The 27,793-nt window shown below is 41.5% G+C and overlaps 1 protein-coding gene across 8 annotated transcripts in view; it reads right to left on the reverse strand.

Moving 5' to 3' along the window:
* CREBBP (CREB binding lysine acetyltransferase) overlaps positions 1-27,793 on the reverse strand; it is a 95,944-nt gene that overhangs the window by 24,770 nt on the left and 43,381 nt on the right. For 4 of the 8 annotated variants that reach the window (XM_083872656.1, XM_083872651.1, XM_083872655.1 and 1 more), the window contains 15 exons: positions 22,653-22,902; positions 21,465-21,578; positions 14,506-14,748; positions 13,784-13,883; positions 13,167-13,313; positions 12,597-12,714; positions 9,798-9,990; positions 9,643-9,696; positions 8,337-8,461; positions 7,546-7,734; positions 5,713-6,132; positions 4,919-5,098; positions 4,517-4,691; positions 561-679; positions 205-444 (listed from right to left, as the gene is read on the reverse strand). In XM_083872656.1, the coding sequence (XP_083728782.1) occupies positions 205-444; positions 561-679; positions 4,517-4,691; positions 4,919-5,098; positions 5,713-6,132; positions 7,546-7,734; positions 8,337-8,461; positions 9,643-9,696; positions 9,798-9,990; positions 12,597-12,714; positions 13,167-13,313; positions 13,784-13,883; positions 14,506-14,748; positions 21,465-21,578; positions 22,653-22,902 (2,667 nt within the window). The remainder of the gene's footprint in view (positions 1-204; positions 445-560; positions 680-4,516; positions 4,692-4,918; positions 5,099-5,712; positions 6,133-7,545; positions 7,735-8,336; positions 8,462-9,642; positions 9,697-9,797; positions 9,991-12,596; positions 12,715-13,166; positions 13,314-13,783; positions 13,884-14,505; positions 14,749-21,464; positions 21,579-22,652; positions 22,903-27,793) is intronic. The other 4 variants (XM_083872654.1, XM_083872653.1, XM_083872652.1 and 1 more) reach the window with 4 other exon arrangements.

Genomic DNA, 27,793 nt, shown 5'->3' on the forward strand with positions numbered 1-27,793 from the left:
CTGAGGCAGAAAAATACAACAACAATAACAGAAGAGCAGAGCTGCTATCGACCTTTTTAGCTCTGAACATATTTACAATAAAGTCAAACTTTTCGCAGCCCTTCCATTCTGTATTTCCATTTTAAAACAAAAACACCCAAAGCTGAAGCTTTGCCTGCTGACTCCAGCTGGGCTGGTGAGAAGAAATCCCTGGGTAAAACCCACCTTGCGCCCGCAGCAGTAGCCCAGGGACTGCATGACTGGGTCAATCTCTTGCTCAAACACCTCCGCCAGTTTAGTGCAAAACTTATAGACCCGGGAAGTCTTGCGGTTGTAGAGCCAGGCATTGTTGAACATCAGCCACACATCATCCACATACTGCCAGGGCTCCTGGTACTGCCCCGTGTCCAGCTTGCGCTTGATGGTCGACAGATCCATGGGATTCTTCACTATGTCAAAATAATCCTGCAAAGACACGCAAAATCCTGAGTTTCTAATGGTTTTCGATATAGAAAAGGCAAAATGTTTATAAAACAGGAGAATATTTTAGAGGGTTGTTTTTTTTTTTAATGCCAACTCACCGGAATCCCTAAAAGCTGGGGATCCACAGGCTGTCTGAAAGGAAGGGACTCGGGGTCCTGCCGGTACAAAGCTTCCAGGGTGGGCATGAGAGCCTGGCGCAGCTCCTCGGGCTTGAAAACTGGTAATGGAAATCAGAAAGGTTAGAAAATTGCCCTCAATTGTTTCCTAATCTCCTGACTCCCCTTAAAAAACCCCAAATAAATACGTTAACTAAAACTCTGCAAAGGGTTTTCCCGATCAGAGACAAAACCTCACTTACAAGAGGTAAACACAGCCTTGTATTTACTCAGATCACAGCAGGTGATGTTCCCAAAATAGGGAGATGGAAACAACTCTAGCCTATAATGATACATATTCCAGAGCATTAAAAAAACCTTTCAAAACTTATATAGAATCAAATGAAATCAATTGTTTCAACATGAATGAACCTTTTCTCCTCAAAGGATAGACTGAGCATAGTTTTCCCTCCCTCCCTTCTAACCTTGCTCGTTATTCCCAAGCCAAGATTCTTCCAGCAAAACCCACCACGGTGGACAGGGATGAAGAGCCAGCTCTACAGAGAGTGACCAGATGTCCTGAGAGCTGGCACAGGAATTTTCCTGGCCACAGTGTACAAACAGTCCTGGTCTGATGGATCGTTAATTGATTTTGAAAGTGTTAATACTTCCAGATTTCTGTGCCACCACTTGGCAACAGTGGCATGGCAACAGCCATGATTCTTTCAGGAGTGGCTGACAAGGACAAAAAAAGGCAATACATTTGCTGAAAAATAATGATAACTTGGAGAGCTCTTTGAGCATCTCAGCAGTGTAATTACATTTATTTCCTTAGGAACAGTATCTTTAAATAGGGAAGAATGCCTATCATTGAGAAAAAAAAGACAACTAAGGAAAGCAGGATGGCATCTCGTATTTATCTACCTGGATGAAATGAGAATGATACAAATAAAATGGAGCAATTAATTCTGCTAAAAGTACTTGAATCAACAGGGCTCTTTGAGGCTGATCATTGCTTTTCTCACTCAAACAGTATTTTGGTGTGATATAAATTGCTTTTTGGGACATCTAGATCAAAATCTACAATTTTAAAGAGGACACATAAAAAAACCCAGGAAGACAAATTAAGCTGACACTATTCCATTGCCTGTATGATCATTTCAGCTGTTGCCACAATCTCAGTCCCAACAAAATGGCAATTCTCTTCCACATTTATTGACACCATAAATGCAGTAGGCACTTTTCCCTACTATAGGCTCCCAAAGTTTTATAAACAACTCTTATACATTATATTTTGGGATTCTCAAGAACAGAAATAAATAGTAAATTCCATTAATGAAGAAAAGTATTCTCTACTGCTCTGATTCAGACAGTTCATAGTGTGGTCATCTAAATTATTTCACGTAATGAAATGTAAAGGTCAAAAAGTACCTTTTAATAATCTATTGTGACTACCTGCTTGACACTGCTTTTGGAATTTTCTTCTATAATAACATACCACTAAGCTACACTATCTTTCAAAGTAAATCCAATCTTATTCTAAACTCAAACTACAGAGACCCAGTGTGACTTTTGCCAAGTTCCTTAAAGTCTAATTATCTCCACTGATAAAGTTTATAAGCCACTTTCATTTTGAAGTTTGAAAAGAAATCAAAATGAAAATCCAATTGTTATTTCAATTTATTACTTTACCTAAAACCATAAAGAAAAGTTGCCTTCATCTTCAGCTGCTCTGCCTCTAAGGACTATGACTAATACCAGCACATTTGATCATAGCATCTCCCTGTACATGGATTTTACAAGAAAGTTTTGTTTTTCCCTCTCTCCTCTTTCCGAAATTAAATGCTCTCAGTTCTCCTCCGGCAGCTTGAAGACCTTTGTAAGGAGCTGGCATCCAGTTATCCCGTTTTGTCTTGGATGTGTGGGCAGCAAAAAGAAAATGGGATCTTTGCCTGACTCACCATGACGTATAACCTACCAAAGAAGAGTACAAGGCTACCTTTTTAATTTTTGTGCTTTTTTTCAAACAGAGGCAAGTCTGCTTATGATTACTAAGGAGAAAATTCATGAAGGAAGATAAGACATTTTCAAAATTACAAGGACAACACACACAAAATACACGTCAAATCCAAGCTCTTGCAAGTTTTCCATTATGTCTTACAAAGAAGTGAAGAAACCAGTAAAACTTATTTTTAAGGTCAAACTAAAGCTGCTACCTCCAAGGAGACAGGAGCTGCCCGAATGAATATTACAGTGGGTTTTTTTGAGACTGCAAAGCAAGGAACCACAACCTCCCTTTCTTGCTCACATAAGATTTGCAAAAAAAGGCAAAATAAAGCTCTGCTTGCTAAGTTATAGCAGACAGTCCATGGCACTTCCCCTTAGTGCCTGCTATGTCCCAGCTTACTATGGAATGGCCCTCAGGTATCTGCTGCATGGGAAGGAGGAAGAATTCCCAATACTTTTGCAACCCATGCAAAACTCCTATCAAAATTCAGCCTCTTCAGTACTTTTAAAATATCACCTATCCCTTCAGCAGCCTTGGCAGTAATGACTTTCCAATACCTCTTGGTTTATTCAGCATTTTAATACCAACGCTCAATTAACACTGCACAAAGTCCTTGGTGAGAAAATGTCACCATTTAAACTCGTGTCTGTGGTTGTACCTGCCCACACTGCACGTGCTTTGCACTACACAGTTACTGGGTGACAAAACTTCCAAGATAAAATTGTGTCACCGAGGGAGGAATTGGAATACGTGGTGACCCAGCCTGAACTGACTCTGCAAGAACCTTCTCAGTGCAAGCACAATTCCTACCAGGCAGCAGTGATTCCTTCCACTGGGAATATCAGTGGCTCAGAAATGCTAATAAGCTTTCCATTCCCTGGGTTACATTTGGGTTGGAGAAGGCTCTGCAGTTGGTTCTGCTGTGTGCTCTCATTTGGGTGCCCCCTCTGCTCCAGCTGAAAACATCAATCTGCAGGAAAATGTACTTTAGAGCCTTTATTACAAAAAGATTTGGGGAGTAACCAAATGCAATCTAAAGCACATCAAGGAGGTGCAGATTTTTCAGACATTTGCAGCATGTTGAAAGCTTCTCTTTGGTTGAAAACTAAAAGCCAACCAGAGAAAACATCACCTCAATAAAGCAGATGCCAAAAGACAGATGTCTCAAAACTGCTAAGGTTTTTGAGTCCAAAAACTTATCCTGCAGCCTGCCACAAAGCCTGCACTGCAAGTAGAGAAATATATTTCTGCTTTAATAATCTTATTGGTTTCTTACTAACACAAGGCACCCAAACATTTATATAACCTGCAACACCATGAAGTTTCTTTCAGTACAGATGCAGTCACACCTCAATCTGTGCTGACACTGCAGCTTAATTTAAGAGACTGCTGAGCAAATGAACACTACACTGAAAACTTTCAAGTCCTGAAAACACAGGACTCTAAAATAAATGTTAAGAATATTGCAGCAATCCAGCCTAGGAGGAACACAGGTTCAGGAGAGTTCAAGTGACTGATTCTCAGAAAAGTGACTGACAAAACTCAGGATAAAGGTGGTGTGTGCAGCCTCTTAAGAGGAGAAGAAAAGCGATGGATATCCTTGGTTACTGAAAGGACTCTTATCTGCACTGAGCTCTCCTCAAAGAGCACCAAGATGTACAGGGAGGGATTTATGTATTTAATTCCTCCAGCAATCACTGCCTTACTGCCTTGGTCCTTCTGGGCAGGCACTGTTGAGATCAAGGGCACAGTGACTTGCTTTTCTCACCTGATTCATGTAACATTAAAGGAATTCTACTTTCAAAATTAAGTTACAGACTATTGATCTCCCAGAGCTCCACGTGCTGGAAGCACAAGTGCAAACCAGACCTCCCAGCAGGAGCTGAGACCATGGAAAACAAATGTTAGTGAAAGCAAAGCACACAAGGGAACTGGGTTTTCATACACGTACTTTTCTTGCGGGGCTGAGATGGTGATGTGGATTGCGAAGTGGCACTCTCCTCTTCCTCCTTAACCTCTGCTTTTATTTCAGGCTTCTTTTCCTCAATTTCCATTGGCTCCTGCTTCAGTTCTGTTCCATCTGTTTCCTCTTTTATTTGTGAAGATCCTTGTAAATCCTCCTCCACCTTAAGAAAGGACGTAACGAGAGGTACTGTTACATCTACATCCCAAACTTCAGCCACCAAAATATTAGTTTGAGACTGTTGAAGCACTTTCCATCCATGGCTTTCCTCAGGAGTTACTTTGCAGTAACGACCCTCCTCTCGCCCCTTAGCTCACCGAGTCAGACACATCATTAAGTGCTTTTATATCTATCACTGCTTTCAGTTAAGCTGTAGAGAATCTCATTTACCTCAGTCTTAGCTTCCACTTGTGTCTCACTAGTCTCTGGCTCAGTTTCTTCAGTTTTAACTTCTGATTTGCTTTCTAGCATTGGTGCATCTGGTCCTAGTTGCTGGGAATTCGTATCAGCACTAGCAACTGAGGCAGGGGTGGGGACCCTGTTATCAATACTAGCTGCTGCCTGGGATAGCTGTTGTAAAAACAGTACAAAAGAAAGACACTGCATATATAGAAATATTTTCCTTTACTAAAAATGAACAGCACAAAAGAGACATGAGATGATATTCTACAACAGTGCAGAACATGGATACAGGTCACTGTAGCCAAGTTTTGATATTACACATTTAATAACTCTGCTTTACAGAGGAGAAGCCAGGGAAGAATTCTGCCCCAAAGAGGCTTCTTTTACAGAGAAAACACCTGCCCAGTAAAACACTGTACATTCCTTGAAACGTGCATTTGCCCTGGCTGTATCTTAAAAGGAAAAAAAAAACTTAGCAAATCTCAGGATCAGAAAAGATTCTGATTATGGCCAAACAGAGTATTTGGCCTGTTACACCTCATCTTTCTGCACACTGCTGCCAATTTTACTTTGAGCAGTTCAGCCATTCAACCCCCCCTCCTTCACACAATGCCGAGAACATCTGAACACACACATTTTACACATCTCTAACCAACCCCTTGGTCTAAAGCAGAAGCTGCTATGGACAGCTATGGGCTCTATACATTCAGGACATGGTGCTACAGACAGGGACACTCGTGAGATGTCACTACACAAGGCAAAAGGGACTGGCTGGTACTTACTGGAGTGCCAGGTGGCTGTGCCTGCACAGATGTTGGCTGCTGCTGGGCTGGCTGTGGGGTTGGCACAGACTGGGGCTGGGCAGGGGTCTGTGGCTGCGGTGTCACCTGGGCCTGGGCTGCAGTCTGCCCCGTGGGCGTGCTCTGGGTCTGCGTGGCCGTGGGAACAGAGCCCGGCGTCGGGGTCGGAGTTTGTCCCGAGGACGAGACCGGTGTCGATGGCTGTGTGGGGGCTGCTGGCTGGGGAGGAGTCATCCCCGGGGGGGTTTGGTGCTGCATTGGTGCCATCCCCGCTGCAGTGGACACGGGAGGTGTGGTCTGGTGCAGGGGGGGCTGCGTCACCGGGGGACATGGCAGCTGCCCGCTCTGCGGTCCCAGCATGTTCATGGAGTTGGGAAGAGCAGCACTGGGAACCTGCCCCTGCTAAGGAGAGAGAGAGAGAATCTTACAGAGCCTGGAATCACACTTATCCTTTCAATCACAGCCCCGAAGCATTCTCTGACAGGATACTGTCAGAGCAAGCAGATCAGCTGCAAATAATGCTGCTGTGACTGCTCTGATTCCTGTCATCGCTGCCATCAGCTCTCAAGGACCTTTCTCCCAGATCGAGTTGTGCCATGTACATCCTGCATTAATTCCACTGGCATACAGAGGGAATCCTCGCAATCACAGTAACACACAAACCCACAGGCAGCCTCCAAATCGGGCCATTAGCTGGGCAAAGGTCAGGCTTTGACACAAAATGGTTTTGAGCAAATACCCATTTTTAGGCCAGACTCTGAGGCAGCTCTGCTTTAGAGGGCAGGTCAACACATTTAATGCTGCTGTTGCACAGGGCAAGACTTAAGAAGAGTATTTTTGTTCTCTTTTTAATTCTAATTAAAATGCTCAAGATGCTTCAGAAAACCTGAGATTTGTTTTTCAGAGCAGCAACAATAAAGTATTCTGGATGTACTTAAACCTTTAAGTGATACATTTTACTGAAGATTGCATCAGATAACTGGTGATAAAAAAGAATACTCCATCCTCAAATGTAACTGTTACTCTTAGAAATACAAATCAATTAATTTCCTGCAGATGAGGTTTCAAATTTAAAACACACTTCTATATTGTCTTTACAGAGGCAGTTTTATGGAACTAAGTGCATTGGGAAAAAAAATGTTCACCACAAAGGCAGTCAAACAACTGAGCCAGGGCCCATGAAACTCCATATTCCATCCTGAACATATTCCAAACTTGACTCGACAGAGCCCTTCATAACCTGATCTAAGTAATCTCTCAGAACTCTGGAGGTTTTAACTAGCCTAAATTACTTGGGCTCTGAGTTAAACAAGCCTTTCCCTCTGGAAAAGCAGATACTTTCGCATCATAAGCACAGCTGCTACTTCACTGACCACTAATACAACAGAAAAATGTTACAGGAAAAACCCAACAATTTTCTCTCCAGAAGCAAAGAAGTTAAAACAAATTGTAGAAGATCTTGCCCAACCACTTTATTATAATATAATCTTGGATTTAAAGTTAGCTTCTCCGGTCCACACAGAGACAAAACATATGTTCATAGGCATCCCAGAAACTGATTTCTGATATTTCCCCTAAAACTCTCGTCAGCGCACATTTTTAAGGGATTTAAATCAGGAATTGCAGGGCGTTGCGCCCCCATTAACAGATGTCGGTGAGTTATGTAAGAGCTTCTGAAGAAGGCAGATGTAACCCAGGATCCCCCAAAGTTGGGGTGACTACATCAAACAATGGATATAGAAATACAAACAAACAAATATAAGTAAAGTAAGCAAAAAAACTAAGAGAAAATAAATCTTAGAGAATCCATCTCACCTGTGCCACCCCGGCCTGGGCTGTTGACTGACCCATGCCCACATTGTTCACATTCATAGCTCCAGTGGATGCTGGGAACTGGTTTTGGGGCAGGAATTGGTTCTGGGTAGGAGCCTGACCCATCATGTTGTTGGAATGAGCTCCCATCATGTTCTGTGGCTGAGGCATTCGGGAAGGAGACATTGCCATCTGAAAATTAACACCCAGAATTAACTAATTACCATTTAGCATTATGGAGCAGGACAAAGGAAAACACACTGAAATCAATCAAAAGATAGGACAAAAAAAAAAAAAAAAGGAAAGCTAGATTTACACTAACTGGAAGTGAGCATACACCTATAACTCTAGCATTTGTTCCACAGCATTAATTATTTTGAACAGGTAATATTCAGAGTGTTAACTCTGTTTTTTTCTCTCGGGTGAAATATAGAATCCAGGGAAAGTCAAAATATTTTTGTTTTTCTAAAGAATAAAAACACGTTTTCATGCAGGAACAAAGAAGGTTTATATACTGCAAAGAAGGTTTATATACTGCAAAGACAGTAGGTGCTCTTCCACAGACTGCTGGGGATTACTGCACTTGTGGCACGGGCACCTCTAAAGGTCTGCTCGGTGTTTTTGGAACACATAAATACCGCAAACAAACACCTTGATAAAAGCCTGTCAGACTCGCTGCCTTTCCATGAGATTCCCCCACAATTTGCAAGCAGTGCTGTGGTGTCTTGGCCTTTTTTCAGAGGGGATGGGTGAGGTTTGGGGTGGGCTGAGCAGGGGGTGAGGGGGGTACGAACCGCGGGCACGGCGCCCATGTTGTTCATCTGCACCGGGTGGTTCATCGGAGACGCCGCCCGCGGTCCCAGCGGTGCTTGGGGCATCTGTACATTCCCTATGGACATGGGGTTAAACTGATTCATTCCTGCAAATGCACCCCCAAAACAACTCATTAGGAACAAGTCAGCAGAATTTATGGATCTATAGTCTACTGTAAAATGAACAGTTATTTTGACTGCAATTCGACTGCCCTGCTCTTTATCTTTATCTTTATCTTGACTCAACAGACAAATCAGGATGCAAGAAGTGTTTGGAGCAATACTAGTTAAGGTGAAATACAATTTTTGGTGTCTTAAAAAAATAAAATTAAATGCCAAAGATGAATAGTAGATGATCTGCAGAGGATGCCGGATGATCTGCAGAGACAGGATGGTGTTTATAAGTAATACCTTAGGATGGTTTCCTAAAATCAGGCATTTGCTTTGAAACAGCAATGTCTTATTCAGGGCTCACTGAAATGGTGGAAGTAAATATGATAAAAATACATATGGGATGTATGAAGGCAACTCTAAGCTTTAAATCAGGACAAAAATTGGCAAAATGCTTTAACAGGGGTTGTGCTTTTGATACAAAACACTGAATCCCTCCAAAAAACTTGACTAAAGGTGTAATTATGGAGCTATACTTGTTATCAACTTGTTCTCCTATTTAAATGAATTTTAAAAGTATTTAATTTCCCAAGGACATTTCAACACCAAAATTTGACTTAGTTCTAACTCTGAACCAAGACATAAAATAGCTGAGGACACTTTTCTGAAGGAAGTTGTAGCACCTAAAATCATGGGTCTGTTTTTTGGAAAAAAAACACCCATGAGCTCACAGCAGCCTCAGTGAGTAATGACAAGTGCTGTGAACAAGCTCCAAGGCTTTTTTAGATGCACTTTTCATCAGAAACCAAGAAAGGCTATCATTAGTTACACAGATTTTAGGACTAATGTGCTGAGTTTCCAGCTACAGGTGTATTTTTGGCTAATTAACTGAAGAAAACATGCCAACATCCTTCCCCCTTTAGAGTGTTTAAAATGAGATTATCCACAGTATTCTTGCTTGAGCTGTCCTCTCTGGAAGCACTGAATTAATTCCCAAATCCCAGCAAAGTGCTGGATCCATATTGTTAACACTGCACCAAAGAATGGTGCTGAAAAAAAGGCAGCCCCAGTAGTTCCTCCCTCCCAACACCTAAAAAAACCCCAACATAAGATCAGCTTTTCCCTCCCAACAATTATTTTGAACCCACAAATTGCAATTAGAGAGGAAAACAGATACCTTGAGAAACCTGCATACGACTGATAGGCACGGTTGGCATGGACATTGGCCCATCTGCAACACAACACAAGAAAGGTCAGCAAAACCAGTTTTAAATCCAACCTCAGGATTAACTTGAGTCCAAAGACTCCTGAGGCAGCTCCAGCAGCACTTACTGGGTGGCCTGACGGGCTGTGCCTGGCCCATGGCAGCAGCCACCTGGGGAATCCCTGGGGGCTGGGGCCCGGGGGTCTGTAAGGCTGCTTGGTTCCCCAGCATCCCTTGTTTGTGGAGACGAGACCTCCTCTTCTCTTCTAGCTCCTTTTGTATCTTATAGATCTTCTCTGCTAATAAGTGATAGTATTCATCCTGAAAGGGAAAAAAGCAAAGAGTAATCAGCAGCAGCAAAATGAATTCAGTCTATCTGAATACCATCATCTGGTTTTGGGTTGGGTATTTTAGTTATTTATTTTATTTAAATATATCCACCTGCCTAATTGAATAAGAAATATTTATTTTCAGAATCCTGTAAATTAAGACAGCCTTTTCTGCTTTAATGCAGAAAAGGAAAAAAAAATAAGCTTCCAGAAATCACACTTGCTTTATGGCTACCCTGCATACCTACTCTGAGTAAATTAGCAGACAAAGGAGAAGGCTGGAGGTTCTCTGTTGCTTCAGCAAAACCCAGGAAACTGATTTAGTTTTTAAGTGTTAACGATTTTTAAATGTTATTTTCATACTAAACATTTCCACTAATCCACAGACAAAAGAAAAACATATTCCCAGCACACTATTGCACTGAATAAACTTTCAGGAGACAGATGTTAAGGACAGATCAATTTTTACATAAAGAAAGGAACTGCTCTTTTCCTAAAGAGTCTATCAACAATCATGGTAAGGGATAAACAAAACCAGACAAAACCTCAAAGGAATGGAGAAAATTCAGTGAAAAATAGTTCACAGGCAGAGACAAGTAAACACTACATCTGTACAAGATGAAAAATCCATTTTACTCAACCCACACTGACAACAGATCCAATAAGACAGTCACAGTGCACACCACGTAGACAATTTTGCTTGTCAGGAATTGCTGGACATGCATCTGCCAAGTGCATGAGATTATGCACCTGTTAGAAGCAAAAAAAACCCCACAAACCCTCAAGGCTGCATTTTATTTTGTGGGGTCACCATGCTCTTAGAACCCAGGGTTACACAGAGCACAGGCTGAGTGATGTTTGCCCACAGTCATTTTGTTTTTCTTCAATATTCATCAAAAACAGAATTTGTTATTACAGCAGGATTGAATTCATTTCTGAAAACTTAATATGAAATATGTATTCCTCAGCAGCCTTGTTAAGGAAGTCCAGTCATGCAATATAAAGCTTTGTTTTTCAGGTCACTTCTCAGAGTTTCTCAAAAATCGGTGCAGACACTTTCTGCTGTCCAGTTTAAAAGCTTTACAGCCCCTCCCCTTTTTCCACTCAAGCCACTTCAGTTGCAAAGTTCCTATTTGTAAATTTAATATTGTGCTGCTTTCCCACTGCAGAGATTCCTGCAAAGGCTGTGTTCACAAGGAGCACACAATGCTAGAACAGTATTAAATTCCTTACAACGATGCCTCTTACTAATATGTTTTTCAGTGTCAAAGTAAAACAGAAGCTCCCCAAAAAGAAGGATGTAATTCCTCATGGCATCATTAACACACTCTGAATTACTCCCTTCTTCCAAGTTTGCTGTATTTGGAGCCAAATACATTAGATGAATTCCAATAACAGAAACTTCTGGCCATGAGGCTCTGACAGCTGTTTTGAGGGGTGAGGAGAAGATACTTCTGGGTGTTTGTCTGTCAGAAGGCATTTAATTTCACAATCAGGGGTTTGCTATGCTCATCCTTACTGAGAAGGTATTTAGATACCCAGGTGTGACCATGAAATCCTCCTTTCTATCTAAAATTGGTCTCTAAAGCTGCCAGGGTAACCAGGGCTGAGCACACCCAAGTCTTCTTGTAAACAACCTCTTGGTAGTTACAAGGAAGATACAATGTGGTTAGTGACCAACACTGACACAGCAGCACTGTAAGTACAGCCACTGCCTATTTATTTACCTCTAGGAAATAAAACCTGCATTTCCATCTCCAGCTCTTCTGGCAGGTGGGCTGAGAGGGGCAGAAGTGTCTGACTTGATCACCTGAAATGCCACTAACTACTCTCTTTAGGTGCTCCTCCCTTGTTTAAGAAAGGATCTCAAGTTTCTGATCAGGTAGGATCTTGCTGGCTGTTAGTACTGGCACTAATACTGTTGTCTTTTCCCAATGAAAACTTTCAGGGAGTGGTTCCTTTAGGGTAGAATTACCACCATGTCATATCCTCAGCCTGTCAATCAACAGGGGTTTGCTCCCTTTAAGTAAGAGAGATTTGAACTGACATCTCTGTGCAGACAGAGCAAAAATCATGAGCTACAACAGCACTTCTGGGTTTTTTTCCCACCCACACAGCAGCCAAACTGACTTCTTATGTCTTGGTGCAACTACTCCTGGTGCTGCAGAGTAGAGGAGAATTAATTCCATCAGTACAGGTGGAAGGTGAGCAGTGGAACAGCATGGGGTCCTAGAGAAAACCTCCAGTGGTTAAGAAGCAGTAAGGAAATTTTAAAACTGCTTACACAGACTTCCAAAAGGGAGGAAGTCAGTAAAGGAAACACCAAGAACTGCAAGCTGTGCTCCAGGCTTCTTGCATGTCAATCACACCTTCAGGAGGATGCAAGTAGGGATGGATGTGATGGTGTCTAGAGCTGAGGGGTGAATTAGCTTGGAGTGACATGAATGACAAGGCTTGGGACTACGCAAACATTTTCACAGACTGAAAACACGACTTTCCTCATGAAGAGAGCAGTGAAATGATTCCCTGTGGCTTTCCTTACACTGCCAAGATTTGTGATGCTACTGTTCTTTCACAAGATGGACTGAAGCAACATACCCTACTATTAGCAGATTCATACATGTCTCCTTCCACTTTCCTGGCATAAGCCACCAAGTTCTCCATGCGGCGATCCTTCAGTGCTGCTGGATCAGGAGTGGGGAAGATGGCTTGGACACTACAAGGACAGAGGAACAATAATAGAAAAAGATCTTCAGAAAAAAACCTCAAAATCAATACAGCTTTATGATAATCACTCTCTGGATGTTCTCTTACACACCAGATATGTAAAAGCATATCAAAATGGTTAAAATATAGTATTTTACTATTTCTCACAAGACTAAAACAAATCAAATGATGAAAATAAAGTGAGGCTTAACAGTCTGGAGTCTAAATAACTTTTCACCACAGTAGAGTAAATTTACTAGCAATATAAACTAATTCCATGCCCATTCCTAACTGAGCATGAAGAACAAATTGAGGAGGAAGATTAAAGGTAACAACTCATTCTGAGTGGCCCAGCACCTGAGAACCACTACTGACAACTTTCTTTTCAGCTTAACAGCAGAACTACTGTATTGAAACTCTTTAAAAACATTGAGGAAAAAGGCAGCCTTGGTGAATACTTACAGTTTATGCACTAAATGATTGCGCAGGTCCTGAGTGACATGTTCATGCCATGCTTTCCTTACCCCGGTACTCGAAGGAGGTGCAGCCGTTGGCATTGAGCTGAGGTTCCCAACATTGCCAGAGTTTGTGCCATCATTCATTAGTGGGCTAAAATAAAAAAAACAGGGACTGTTAAGAGTACCAGAATTTGGCAGTTTTGTCCTAGGTTTGATGCCTGAAGTAATTTTTGAGTTGTTGCTTTCATCACTTTTAGCTATTGCATCAAATATTCTCTTAAGTGAAATTTTGGCATCAACAAACTGCAACCCCTGAAGCAGCAAAGCTCAGGAGTTTACAAGGCACATTCACAGTGTGAATGGTAAAGAATCACAACTATGAACTTAAAAATATAGAATATTCTTCCTTTGGGACTTCATTTAAAAGCAGTAAATATTGTGGGGCTCTCAGGAGGCACAAAGTGGAAGCTCTGGAACTGAAACAGGAAAGAGAGCAGAGCTGTACCCATGACTGACCATTTCCATGCCAATACAATCAGTTTTTAAAGCATGCTCTTTATTTACGTTCATAAGCATGCAAATAAATGTTTAATTGAGCAAGAATGAAAATATGTGCATTACTTATTTGTCCCAAGGGATGTTGGAAGAGCAGTTTCAGAAATTAGACCCGGTTGCTGGTCTGTTGTTATTCCTCCTGCGGGAAGATTCATCTGGTTGGCTCCTTTGGGACAAAATTAAACATCATTGGTACACAGTTCACAATTTTGACAATAATATGACAAAACTGCACTTTACTGACCCATCTGGCTAAAGAAAGAAGCAATTTATCAGGTTAAGTATTTTTATAACAATACCTGCTGTGCTGCACATACCCGGCTATTTATGGAACCAAGTTACTTTCAGTCTGAACTATAAAAATGAGTCTATTAAAATTTTAAATTCATAAACTCTTAAGATTAGATCAATAAGCTATAAAGAAGGTAGTACTAGCAATTAGGATGCAAAGAAAAAGAATATTTGAGACAGAATTGTCTGTTGGAACAGGGAACAATCGTTAAACTAAAATCCTTCAGAAATTCTGTCTCATCACCTCAGAGAACGAGCTATGGGCTATATTTTGTAAGAAACTAAAACTCCTGCTATTTGGCAAAAGCACTACATTCAAAACTTTCTAATGTTCAAATCTAAATGAATGGCAGTGGATATAAACTGTGCATTTTTAACTTACTAAACAACATGAACAGTCACTACTCTGACCAAACAAAACACCAGACCATCCTAAAAATTCGACATCAGTTATATTAACTTTTTTATTATTATTTCTTGGTCTTTTCTCCACCTACCCAGTGCATTAATGGTCCTCATTTGCTGGTGAGCCTGAGGCTGTGCTGGCTGCTGGCCTTGGACCTGGGGCTGCAGCTGTGTTTGGGGCTGGTTGCCATATGGCAGCCCCAGGGCAGCGTAGGCTCGTTGCATGGAGCTGGGGTCAATTGGGTTGGGATTACTTAGTGAAGGAGTGTTCTGCTGGCCCGTGCCAACAGAACCGATGGAATTCTGGATCCCACCAGCTGGAGACCCTAAAAGGGCTACAGAAAAGAGAAAAGAGAAGAAAAAATTAAAACTCAGTGAGGATAAGGAGTAAAACCAGTCATGCCAAGAGTCACCAGAACATGCACATATTCTATGATACAGATAATTTTCTGCTGGAGGACAGAACGACACCCGAGATGCCACGTAGGAAAACTCAGCCTTTGATTCTACAGGACAGAACCCACCCTGGCTATTAATCCATGCAGTCTAAAGAGAAGTGCTGTCGATTTCAGGCAGATAAGCCCATAATTACTTGTAACAGATATACAGTACAGGCTCCTATATAAAGCTAAATAGGATTTTCATGCTTGGGGACAGTAAACTAAGGGGGAAAAGAATTTAATTCCTCTACTTCCCTCTTTCCCATCAATCCCATTTTAGGTCAAAATATTTGGCTCCAGAACAGAGATCCTGAGTTCAGCAGAAACACTGTGTCCTTGGACACAAAGGTAATACTGAAGATCTGTTGGTAGAAATTTTCATTGCGAGCAGTCACCAGATGAATCCTCTGAAGGCCAAATTACCTCAAACCCCAAGTTACTGAGAGATATGAAAAACCCTGATGAGTCTCAGATTGTACTGGCAAAATCTAAAATAAGTTGGAGAGTCAGAAAGGGGTTGAACTCCGGTAAATAATTTAGATGATGTTTAGGTATTCATTAACCTATATGGCTACACAACCAACCAACCAACCTCTCCCACCATACTGATGTATGGAAGAGTCATTTTCATTGTAGACAGGAAATGGAAACAACAGGGAAAAGCAGTATTTACTTAATGCAGAAGAAAGCATAATTATGCTTGCTGGTTCTCATTTTAGCTGCCATTCTAAGTAATGCCATGTTCCCTTGTGAATGACCCACGGAGTACAACCTTCAGCACAGAGACATTGCATTTTGATAATCAGGACTCTGGTAGAAGTAACACTTCCTTCACATTTTCCCCCTCAAGTAATTAAATATGTAATGTGCATTACAAATCTGTGAACTAAACTTAGCAACAGTAATGGCTCTTAATATAGGCAACAATAACTGTTTTATTGAAATATTAGTAGGGGCACGTGGTTAGATAAAGGAGTCATGAAAAAAAAAAGCCTTCTGAGACATTAACAGCATTATCCAGGCTTTCTTAAATCCTTACCCACTATGGAAACTGAATCACTGAAAGAAATACACAAGCTTCCAGCTTCCACCCAAGAGAAAACACACACATTGCAGAGTCCAGACTTTTCCCTCTACAGATGAGAAATCAATTTGATCTCATTTGCCAAAGAACTACAAATAAATATACTCAGATATCTCCCTCTCCTGAAAAAGCAGCCCTACAAAAACCATCCTTTTCTCTCCCCAAAGGACAATCCACAGTATTTTAAATGCTGGGATTACCATGGAAATTGAGGCTTATGTACACTTACACTCTGTGGACACACAATAACTTTTGAACTCACTGATCACTTCCAAGAGAATTTAAAAACAAAGACAGAAGCTGATTAAGATCCTATCAGCTTAATTAGAAAAAAAAAAAAAAAGACGCATTAAAGAGCAAATTTATGAATTCCTCACTGGACTTGCATGTAGTACTCTGGAATCACAGTATTTAGGAGAAAGATGCTTTACACTACTGCAAGTCAAGGAATAGGAAGGGTAAATAGCACAGAAGTTGTGGCACACTGGAATTCAAAGGCTTCAGAGGCTGCTGCGACAGCACAGATCGATTCAGGAGCTAACAAGAATTCCAGCTTGTTAGATGATGATATTCCACCAGAAAAATTAGGACAACCTCCCCCCAGCTTGCTTTCAGTGCTGGAATTGTGGAGATGGCAGAACGCCCACAGGTGATGCCGATGTTTGGGAACCAAGGAAAGGCTTCTGGCCACCCCACTGAGGAGAGCCCAGCCTTCCACCATCCCTCACCTTTTCCTGGGGAAAAAACACTGCCTGAGACTGAAAGCTTGACTGGAAGCTCACTTGGACAAGTCCAGCACCTCCAGCCTGGGCTGAGCTTTGGCAGCAGCATCAGTCACTACAAAGCACAAGTTCAGCCCTCGTGTCAGAACAGTTTTAGACTATACGGTCTCAGCTTTCACTTTGTAGTGGCCTACACTGCACAGCTCAATAGGATCCTGATCTGAGCACTTCCCAAGATCAGGAATCTGCTTTTGAAGGTTGTTTTTTTTTTTTGTCTGTTTGTTCACTGGTTTTATAGGAAGGCATGACATTATCTGTCAAACAAGAAGATGGAGGCAGAGAATATTAAGTTTCCACTCTGGAGAGACCCAAGTGCAAATGCTGTTTCTTTTGTGGCAGATACTGCAGGAAATAAAGTCAACTAAAATAAATACAGCCCTGGAACAAACACATTAGGGCCCTGCTATGTGAAGCAATGTCTACTGCAATTTACTTTCCTTAACTGATGCTTCAGACATTGAGGAGCCCATGACAGAAGCTACAAGTGCCAAATGAGCTCAGTAATTCACATTCTAAATGCTGTAAAGACAACTTTGCACCTGAGGAGGGAAGGTTCAAACAAGCACAAGTTAAGCAGCCCCAGAACTTCCTGAGCAACCCCAGTGACATCCCAATGCTCCAGAAGACATCAAACCCATCAAACAGCAGCTCACCTGCAGGATTCCCCTCTCTAGTAGTGCTGTTTAATGACACTGCACTCATGCCTTCTAGAGGGGAACCCCTCCAGCTAATTAAAATTTATTTTAAACACAGATCCCTAATGCTATTTTAAGTATGAATGCCCAGCACTACTCTAATCTGACCACTCCAGTGAACGTGTTAAACCATTTTTGAGAATTTTAAATTCCTAAACTCTAAGGATTAGATCAATAAGCTAGAAAGAAGGTAATACTAACAATTAAGATGCAAAAAGAAAGTAGCATTTGAGACAGAATTGTCTGTTAGAACAGCTGGCAATTGTTAAACCAAAATCCTTTAGCAACTTTGTCTCATCACCTCAGACAACAAGCTATGAGCTGATTTAAATTTAGCCACGCTGGTTTAAATGTTTGATTTTGCTTCTGAATTCTTTAACTGAGAATTGTTCTGTCCTGCAAGTCCTCACTCTGCTCATCCTGAAGTGGCTGGAGCAAAATCTGTGCTGGTGCCCTTGACTTACCTCAGCAAAGCCTGTCCTGCACTCAGAATTAGGCAGGTACATGGAGGTAAATGCACACAATAATTTAATTAAAGGATATATCTTGAATCAAATAATGGGGTAAAGACTTTACAAGGAACTAGAAGCAGGAATGGTCAGTTTTAAACTTCACTGCCAATGCCATTTTAATTTTTATTTAAGTTAAGCATTAAATCAGAAGCCTTCAGTACAGCATTGGATCAATCAGTGGAACTCCTTAATCCATGGACTATCATCCATCATGTGGCTCCATGGGATAACTGATGGGTCACTATTCTATGATTTCCAGCAATTTAAAAAACAAGAGACATGTTTTGTTGGTAGATCTTGCAGTTACTGACAGTAGGACTTGAACAAGCTGGATTTCATTTTGTTTTCACAGGAAAAAGACTCCACTGAAGAAGTTGCTGCCTCCTCCCCCTGGATACATTTCCCTGTGCATGGATGCACTCACTCCTTTCTTCTCTGCAAAGGATTGGTTCTCAAATGCTCCATATCCAGGTTCTCTTCCATTTTCTGCCTGTACTCAATAACCTGTCAGCCAGCTAAACCATGGTCACTACTTCCATTTCCCTCATCACATTCCTGCTCCTTCATCCCTGACTTCACATACACCAGAATTTCTGTCTCCGTCTTCTCTAAATTCACATTTTTAGGTGAAGATTAGTTATCTCAAGTTTAATCTTTCTTAATCCAGCTTTCTCCTTATTGCATTTTATTTAAAATTTTCCTATAAGGGAAGTTACAGAGGAGACCAGCTCCAAGTTCACAACTCCACTTTCCAGTCTCCCTCATCTGAGTGTGGATCCCAGGGGTTTTCCAGTGTTCCCTGATCCTGGAATGATGCACAGGGATGGCCCAGGACATTACAAATGGGAGCTGTAGCCCATCACATCTGCCCAGGCCAGGAATGGAAGATTAAGGAGCTCAAGTATGTGCATGACAAGAAGAATCTTCAAAAAAAATAACTGACACAGCTACAAAACTAGGAAATACATCAACAACTGTTTGCTAAAGTTTGTAACTCATATCGTGTTGGGCCCAGCAGGGAGCAAGAAGTACTTCCTAACAAAAACAAGCCTTCAATCCCAAAGGATTTCAACCAAATTTCAAGCCATTACTTCAAAACACAGGACTCACCTGCTTATTCAAAAGAAAAGCTTAATGTCTTACTATGTGCAAAGTAATATTTGTTTTCCAGTTTCCCCTGTCCCCTCAGAGATACATGGACACACAATAAGAACCATGTGGAACAGAAAGAATTCTAAATTTGTCCCAATATATCCTATTAACAAGTCAGGTCACTATCAACCCTTATAGTAAAATATAGTTCAAGAGTGCTTTAAAATAAATAAAAAAAGGCAACACAAAGGAAACCTGGCACAATGTTCTTTGAAAAAAATCCCAGCACTACAAGACCTCTACAGAAAGATCTCCACAGCAATAACCTAAACCCCAGGACTTTCCAGGACTGCAGATCCCCAAGGAGTAGGAACAGAAAGCTACAAAAGCACAGCAATGACTGTGCATGGAAGTGAGGCACCACATTGCAATGGCTCAGCAGTGCTCAGCTGCAGAATGTTCTAAAAGGTGGGCACCCTTTGAAGTAGCTTCTTGAAAGCTCAGCATGGCCACACCAGGACTGAAATAACAACAGGAAAACAGGGGTGGGCATAGGAAGGAGGGATCTGGACTCTGTAAGGAAGGCAGCCTGACAATAGAAGGAGGATCACTACACTTCTCATGCCTTTTTCTCTTTCTGAATGTTCTCTATTCTGCCAAATGCAGAATAGAGAATCCCTCCTCCTCTCAATTTAGTAGAACGTACTATGATTTATTCTTAAGAAAGACAACATTTTCTTCCAGTCCAGAACTAACCCAACGCTGGTTAGACTCCACCTGCTCAAGCACAACACTTTAAAATGCCCATACCAATGTAAATCACTTCACAAACCTTTCTGAATGCCCCAAAAGGGGTATCTTTTATAATATAGCTAACCAAGTACTTTTAGTGTTCCTCTTTCACCTCCCAAGAAACCATGAGGTGTTACGTGTATGACTCAGAGACGTAATCCAGGACAAAGAACCCTGCCCCACTGGATTATTGATTAACTCAATAGGACAAGGAGATTTCATATTTATCTCCCTCCATATGAAATAAGAGAGATAAATTCTACACTTATTCACTATAATTCTGTAGCAGTCAGACAATATCCTATTTGATCCCACAGCAAAATAATTTTTAAGGATCGTTAACGTTCCAGTTTTTGTTCTCTTATGATCAGCTGCATGAGCAACAAAACAAATAGTGCACAAACTACGTTTCTCCAGCAGCTTGTATTGTAAAATACAATTCTGTTCTGGTAGATGTTGTTAGCACTTTGATAACAACTGTGTAATAATGATGTTAAACACAAATGGACCATGTCATATTAAAAGGCAAGGCTTTCAACACATTTTTAGAGGGCCAAACTAGTAATCACCTGCGACAAATTGCTACTTTCAAAGCACAAGATTTATCTTGTTTACCAAGGAGAAGTTTGGTAAAATGAAAACAAAATCCTGACCTCCAAGTAGCTCTATAGTAATTTTTTCAGTTTTGGAGGAGGAAAACCCTTCCTTAAACCATGAGGAGAACATACTCAATGGATAGTTTTGGTGGTTTTAGCAGCTACTCTCCTCCCTGCCTTAATCCCACCTAATCTAGGAGCAATTCTCCATCCTCCAAGGTTTACTGGTGTTCCCCACTGCAGTCTCAGCTTAGCTGGAAATTAGCAGAATCCTTCCAATCCAATTCCAATGTACAAGCTTTTGCAAGTCTTGCAGCTATTTTCCATTTCTCAACCCTTATTTAAATATACTTAGGCATAACATCACTTAAAACTTCTAGAACTTTACATCGATGCTGTAAAATGTTCCACTCTGGCATCTTTTCAAAGGACTTGATGAGAAGCAAACCTACCAACATAAGTTCAGAATTTTCTTTTTCAGAGCAAGAGGGAAGAAGAAATAAACTACAAATAGACCAGCCCCAAGGATCAGTAACAGCTCAGCTATTATAAAAACCAGACATGATTTGCAGAACTACAGCTAATCTATACCACTGTTAAATACACTTGATTAAGACACCTAGACCTTTTTACATGAGAGAATTGTTTTTTCTAACACTTTTGATTATTATAAATCATTAGCATGTTGATTTAAGTTGTCTCTAGCAGCAAGAAACACAATCAATCAAGTAGCTTATTTCCTCCCCAAGCCTCTACCTGCATCCAAAGCTGCTTCAGAACTGGAATCTATTATTGACCTGCCTCACAATGAAACACGAGTTACAAGTTGCCACACCCTTTAAAAAATGTGTGCTTGAGCTCATACCTTCCCAATTATTGTGTATTTAAGTAATAAATTGCATTCAGTGATGAAAAATGGAAATTCACTGGTATATTTATCCTTGTACAAGATTGTTAACAGCTACTAAGTTTGTTGGGACACTGCCAAAAGTTTATTCCTCCATTGCACACTTTGGTTTAACAGTTTTAAAGGTGACAGCAGTAAGGGAAGCACTCACGTTGTTGGTTTCTTTTGTCACTGGCATTTTTCAGAGGAAGGCACACGGGACAGTCGTGCCGAGTACAATTCTTCCAGTGGGAGATGATTTGTCTCGAAGATGCACAATGAGCAACTGCAGCAAGGGAAAGCAAGAGTTAAGAGTCACTCCTTGGTAGCTTGGTTTGGAATTATTTCAATTTTTTAGAGAAATTCTAACCTTCAACTGGTTTTGAATTATTTTATTTTTCAGAGTTACGTTATTCTTTCTCCTTCACAAGGAATACTAAAATCACAAACAAGTAAATCTTTCTGTGAATCACCAGCAAATGAAGGAAACTAGCCCTAAAAATTAAGACAAAGACATGGTGGACACTATACCATCCTTATACAACAGAGATGAAAAAGATGATTGTAAGGCTACACTGCTACCATCCTACTTCCAAAAGGCAAATACTGCAATACTGTACATATAACGAAACACAACTGAAATGTCTTATGATCCAAATGCAATTGAAGGAAACTAGTACTAAAATTTAAGACAAAGACATGGTAGATATCACACTTAATATTGATGCTTTAAGTTTTAGCTTTCCAGATTCTATACTGGATTAGGATATAACTCTAAACTTCATATAAAGTGTTAGCAAGTTCTCCTCACAGTTTAGTTAGACAAAACAATCCTTTTCCAGCCCAAGAACCAAGGACATCACTGCAGCTTCAGGCCCAAAAAGTGTAAACAACAGTGAATTGAGGAGAGCAAACTGGGAGGATGGAACTTCATAACCTGAAGGTGTAATTGGACAATTAACCCCAATATGTAAATGGACCAAAACTTATAAAAGTGTGAAAACTCGTGACCCATTGTCCATCTTGAGTAGAGCCACAACCAAACTCTTGTACTGCCCAAGGCATATCCTTTAAAAAACCTTTATGATAAATACCTACTTTATTCCTTTTAACACTGTCTAGCCTCTATTCCAGACAGCCTCTCAAAGCAAAAAATTTAACAGAGGAGATGAAGAAGATGCTTGCAAGGCTATATTGGTACAATCCTACTCAAGGAAGGCAAATATCACATTCTGTTTTCTAAACCGGCAGCTACGGAGAGATGAGAGCTGTGAGCAGTTTAACCCCAGAGCCTGACATTAGACCTTTTGAGCTGAGAAGAGCAAGACTGGAGGGAACAGGGAGAGCAGAGAGGGCTCACCTTGGCAGGCCTTGCCAGCCTGGCAGTGCGTCATGTGGTTGAGGACGTTCTTCATGGTGCGGCAGTGCGGGAGGGCGCAGGCGCGCACCTCGCCGTTGGCCTGCTCGCGCCGCTGACACTTGTGGGCGTGGAGCAGCAAGACCAGCTGCTGCTGGATCAGTTTGCGCTTCTCGGGGTCTGCCGTGGGCCCCGTGGCCATGGCCTGCGTCGGGACGATTCCCACTTGCTGGACTTGGGTTTGCATCTGGGACTGAGAGAGAAAAATGGAGAGGTCAGCCTTGAGTCCATGAGCTGCAGTTCTGAGCTTTGTCTGGTACAGGGGTTTGAGTGTCACAAAACTGGTCACTGAGCTACAAGAGTTTTGCACCATTCCCTGCAGCATTCCTGAACATTTCTAATGCTGAAATAACATCAATGTATTGAGAGATTCCTCTGTTAAAATGCTTACACAAACAAGAGTTTAAGTAACAAGCCACTCAAAAAACTGTTTATTCGAGTATTTCCATCATTCTAACAGCAATGAGCTCTTATCACACTCAGAGGTGGATTCTTTAAGGTCCCTTCCAACCCACAGCATTCTATGAATTTAAGCTTGTTTAGTAGTATATTTTCATACTATAGGTCAGATTTTCATGTTATAGGTTTTATACACATCAATCCTAGCTCCTTGTCCCTTAACAAAAAGAAAAGTCCAATGGGAGAAGTCAGTCAAAATTCTCTGACTGACTCCATGTATTACAGCAAAAGGCAGAGTTGATTTTCCAACCTAAATTAGTCCTTTTTCTCTTCAAGTGATATTCCTTTCACAGAGAAAATTCCCAGGGCAAGCTGTATATAGTTTTCTCCTAGTAAGGGCCATCTAAATCTGGGTTGCATTATGGCTACTGAAGAGAGCTAGAGTTACCACAGGGTGACATTGGGTTTTATCAGCTTTAAAATCCAATGTTTTACTTCCAGCATCCATTCTTTATGGACATATTTCTGTACCAAGGCCTGAGCTCTGCCTGACAGCTGCAAACCCACAGAGATCTTCAGTCTAAGGCAGGGCTCATAACAGTGCAGAAGAGAAACAGCCTCTTTAACATGTCAATTATTCAGCACAGATTAGGCAGTTTTTCTACCTTCCTGGACAAATGTAGAAACTTGGCTTTCAAAATTAAACATATCCACAGCCTGCAATGACTCCCCTAGCAGGAACAGATATGGGACTGCAAAAGTGCTGAAATCTCTGTGATTTTCAGCCTGAATTAATCTTATGGACAAACAAGCAACTGCTCCAAGAACCACACTGATTATGCATTGTGAAAAACAGGTTACCACAGGAAAGCTCACCAAATTCCAAGCTAACTAAGGAAAACCAGCCATGAAAAATACTTTAAAATAGAATATAGGAACATTACAATTATGCTGGGAAGGTAACAGGAAACAGTTCAGGCCTGCCTGCAGAGCTACTAACCACAGCCTGTGTACCACATTTAAAGAAAACCAGGTTTAAGTGTCAGCATTCACCACTTGTAGCCCACTCTATTTCTGACTTTGAGAAGGATTCACCAGGAAACTCCATAGCCTACAAAATCCTAATTTTATTAGACCAACAAAAAGTTGCCTGCACAAGTTCTTCCTACTCCAGCAGCAAGCTTTGTCCCTGCACATTGGGTTTTGGAGCTTGCTTTTCCTCTGGGGAACGAAGCACACAAGAAAACACCATGTCTGCTATTTGATGGAGGAAGTGAGGACTCTGCTACTTGATAATGGTTATAGTAAGTCTTAGACAAAGAGGAATTGCTGAATCTGTTTGTCTTGGACTTTCAAGAGAGAGAACAATAAAAGGAATATGGGGGTGAATGAAGGAAACCCATGAACATCTGCTCCTACTGCATGCAGCTGAAATTCAGTCTTCCATTTCTCCTGTGAACAAACCCATAGAGCAGAGAGGTTTTGCTGAAACAATTCTTGGGTCACAAATAGGAAACAATTAGTTCAGCTAATCTGCAGAAAAATAAAGGGATCATGCCAAAGAAAATCTTGTTGGAAGCAATGCTTTCATCCCAGTCAAAGAATTGTTTCCCAAGCCAAGTCCTCCTTTTGTTACTACCCTTCCAGTTAACAGACACAACTGCAGCTGTATCAGCACAGATGCCCTGACCCAGAATGGTTTCTTGAAGACTGAGTAACAAAAAAGCAGAATTGCAGAGTATCAGTGGTTTGAAGAACAAAGCAGTCTCAGTTCAGATCAGTGTGTCTGCAGGTAGGCACAAAACCCTCTCAGAATATAAAACTTCTTGTTGCTTCACCTGACTGACTGACCATGTTCTTGCTGAAGCAGGAAGTTCAGGTACTACTGGACACACGATTAAAATAAAACATTCAATAGTCAGATAAACAGGGCAAAAAAGATATTTTTGTTTCTCTTGCCACTTGCTCCACCATCAACAGAGCAAACGGATCAGGGGTTGAAAATCTGCTAAAACCTCTGACAGAGATGGGAATGTGAATGATCAGTTTTCTAGAAACTGAGTTATACACAGTTCTATAGGGTAAAGCAGCTATTAATACCCTTTAAAATTATGGAAACTCATTCAGAGGAAGATGGTTCTGTCCTGTCCCTATCCTGAAGGGCAAAAGCTTCCTGCAGGTTTGGGCAGCACAAATGCACAAGTATCTCATTGCTGTGGACTTCAATGAACTCAAAGTTCTCTGGCAGTTTTACTTTACTGAGGTGACCAGCAATTCTCAATGTTTTTATGTATTTATATTCAAAAACACTCAACATTGTCAAGATGGAACACTATGTACCTTTTCTTATAAAAGTAGGCAGCAATCTCAGCAGCAATGGCAATCTTACAGCAGGTAAACAATACAGAATTCTGCCTCAGCTCCGCTCTACAGAGCATTATGGTTTTAAAATACTTTTCTTCTTCTGTAATTTCTGTTTATTTCCATGTTTTTACTTTCTCCCTGATAGAAAAATGTGACTTTCACTGTATGAGGACAAATCTTGCATTTAAAAAATTTCTTTTAGTTCTATAAGAGAGGTTTGTAATCAAGAGCAGATCTTAGTGGGGTCATTAAGAATCCACTGCCACAAATCCCACACATGGGTACATTAAGGTGAAACACCCCTAAACTTCTTCAGTTCCCTTCCAATCACAGGCTTAAAGTGTGATCCTGAGGGTCCCTTCCAGAGAAGGTGGGTACACACATGAACTGTTAATCTCAAAGAACTTCTTATTAGCAACATTTTTATCTGAACTAAGTGTTCATAGTGTGAGCAACTCCAATAATGAGTACCCCAATACATTTCCAGTAAGATTCAAAAAAGCCTTTCCTCCCCACAGGATTTGCAGGAATGCTCTAGGTAAGTGCTGAACCAGCTCTGAACAGCCCAGGGAGCATCATTCTGTCCCAAAACTGAAGGAGAGCTCAAGCAGCAGCTGTTGGGTGGCATCAAGGCCAAAGGCATTCCCCAGAGCAGTCACTCCATGACCAGAGCTTGGCTGGGAAAGTGACACAGAACCAGTTCTTGTGTGGTGGTTTTCCTGGTTCCACCAGTTACTCTCACCAGGCCTGGAATGAGCAGCCTGGTCCTGTCCAAACAGGAAGGATCCTTCTGACCTCAGGAACACCAGGGTCTGCTTTGGCCCCAGAGGCTGGAGGCTCACACAGGCACAAACGGGCTGGGACAAGCACGACAAGCACAAGCACTTGCATTTGTGCCCCAAAACCCTGCAGGGCTGCACTTCCTCACCTAAGGAGCATGAGGAATCAGAATCTGAGTCTGAATGGTGAGCAGAAGACTCTGCAGGAGAGGAAAAGAGGTTTCCTGACCTGGACACAACCTCAGAAGGTCATGCTGCTGTCTGGAGGGAGGTAAGTGATGTCACCCTACAGCACCAACCTGAGCACTGGCACTACTCTAGGAAATGAGGAGAGTAGGAAGATATTAATCTCCAGAACACAAAGCCAAAAGAATCACAGAATCATTTAGATTGGAAGAGCCCTCTGAGTTCATCAAGCCCAACCTGTGCCCAATCCCCACCTTGTCACCAGCCCAGAGCACTGAGTGCCATGTCCAGGCTCTCCTTAGACACCTCCAGGGATGGGGACTCCAACACCTCCCTGGGCAGCCCCTGACAATACCTGATCACCCTTTCTGGGAAGAAATCCTTCCTGATGTCCAACCTGAACCTCCCCTGGAGCAGCCTGAGGCTGTGGTCTTAACATGAAGAATGTGTTTAGAGCTCAAGATTTATTTCAAAGCTTTGGCACTGACATGGATAACGGCAGAGTTTTCATGTCAGGGGTAAACAGGAATATTTTTGACTTCCCATTTCCACTCCTTAGGGTGGTGAATGAACCTGCAAGCCCATGACAACCTCAAAGGTGAGAAGGTTCCTATGGTCAGGCCACAGAAAGAACCTGAATATCTGGTCAGTGCACTTAGCTTTTATTTGCTAAAGGAATTTTGCTTTAAAACCAGCAAAGGTCTCAATTCTATGCCATTGAGTCTACTAGGCATCTAGGCTGGATCAGCATCTTTCTTAAGGATACACTTGTGGAGTTTTACCTCCTCATCTTTCTGATTTGCAGGACCAGGAAATACCAAGAAACATACACTAAAGAAATGTTTCAAAATAAAAAAAAAAGGGACAAAACACAGGAAGGTGTAGACAGATTCCAGCTCTCACATATAGGAAACTACCTGAGCAAAATATTGAGGGGTTATACAGACAATAAACCTCAGTATTTTGGTGGGGGACAAAACAGCCTGAAGAATGAGGAACATTAAAAATCCCAGATAGCAAATCCTGACTAGAAAAAAAGGATAAAGCACAAATGAGAAGCTTGTAAGGGAAAGAAAGCCATGCTGTCTGAGTGCTGGCTGTGGAGCACCTCAGCTGCTGGAACAGAGCAGGACACAGCAATGGATACTCTCCACCACTTGTATTTGCATATGGAGGAGGGGAGAGTGAAACACGGGCCAGAGCATTGGGAAAAGATTAATTCCCCTTTGTCAGCTTTTGCCAGCCTGGCACTGTATTTACAGATGATGCAAAACTTAAAATATTCCACCATTCAAAGCAATCCACGTCCCCAGGATGAACTCCTGCACTAAGGCAAGACAGAGATGCTCTGCTCCC

The sequence above is a fragment of the Zosterops lateralis genome (genome assembly GCF_965231275.1).
Source record: "Zosterops lateralis genome assembly, chromosome: 15".
In the NCBI taxonomy this organism is placed as follows: Eukaryota; Metazoa; Chordata; class Aves; order Passeriformes; family Zosteropidae; genus Zosterops; species Zosterops lateralis.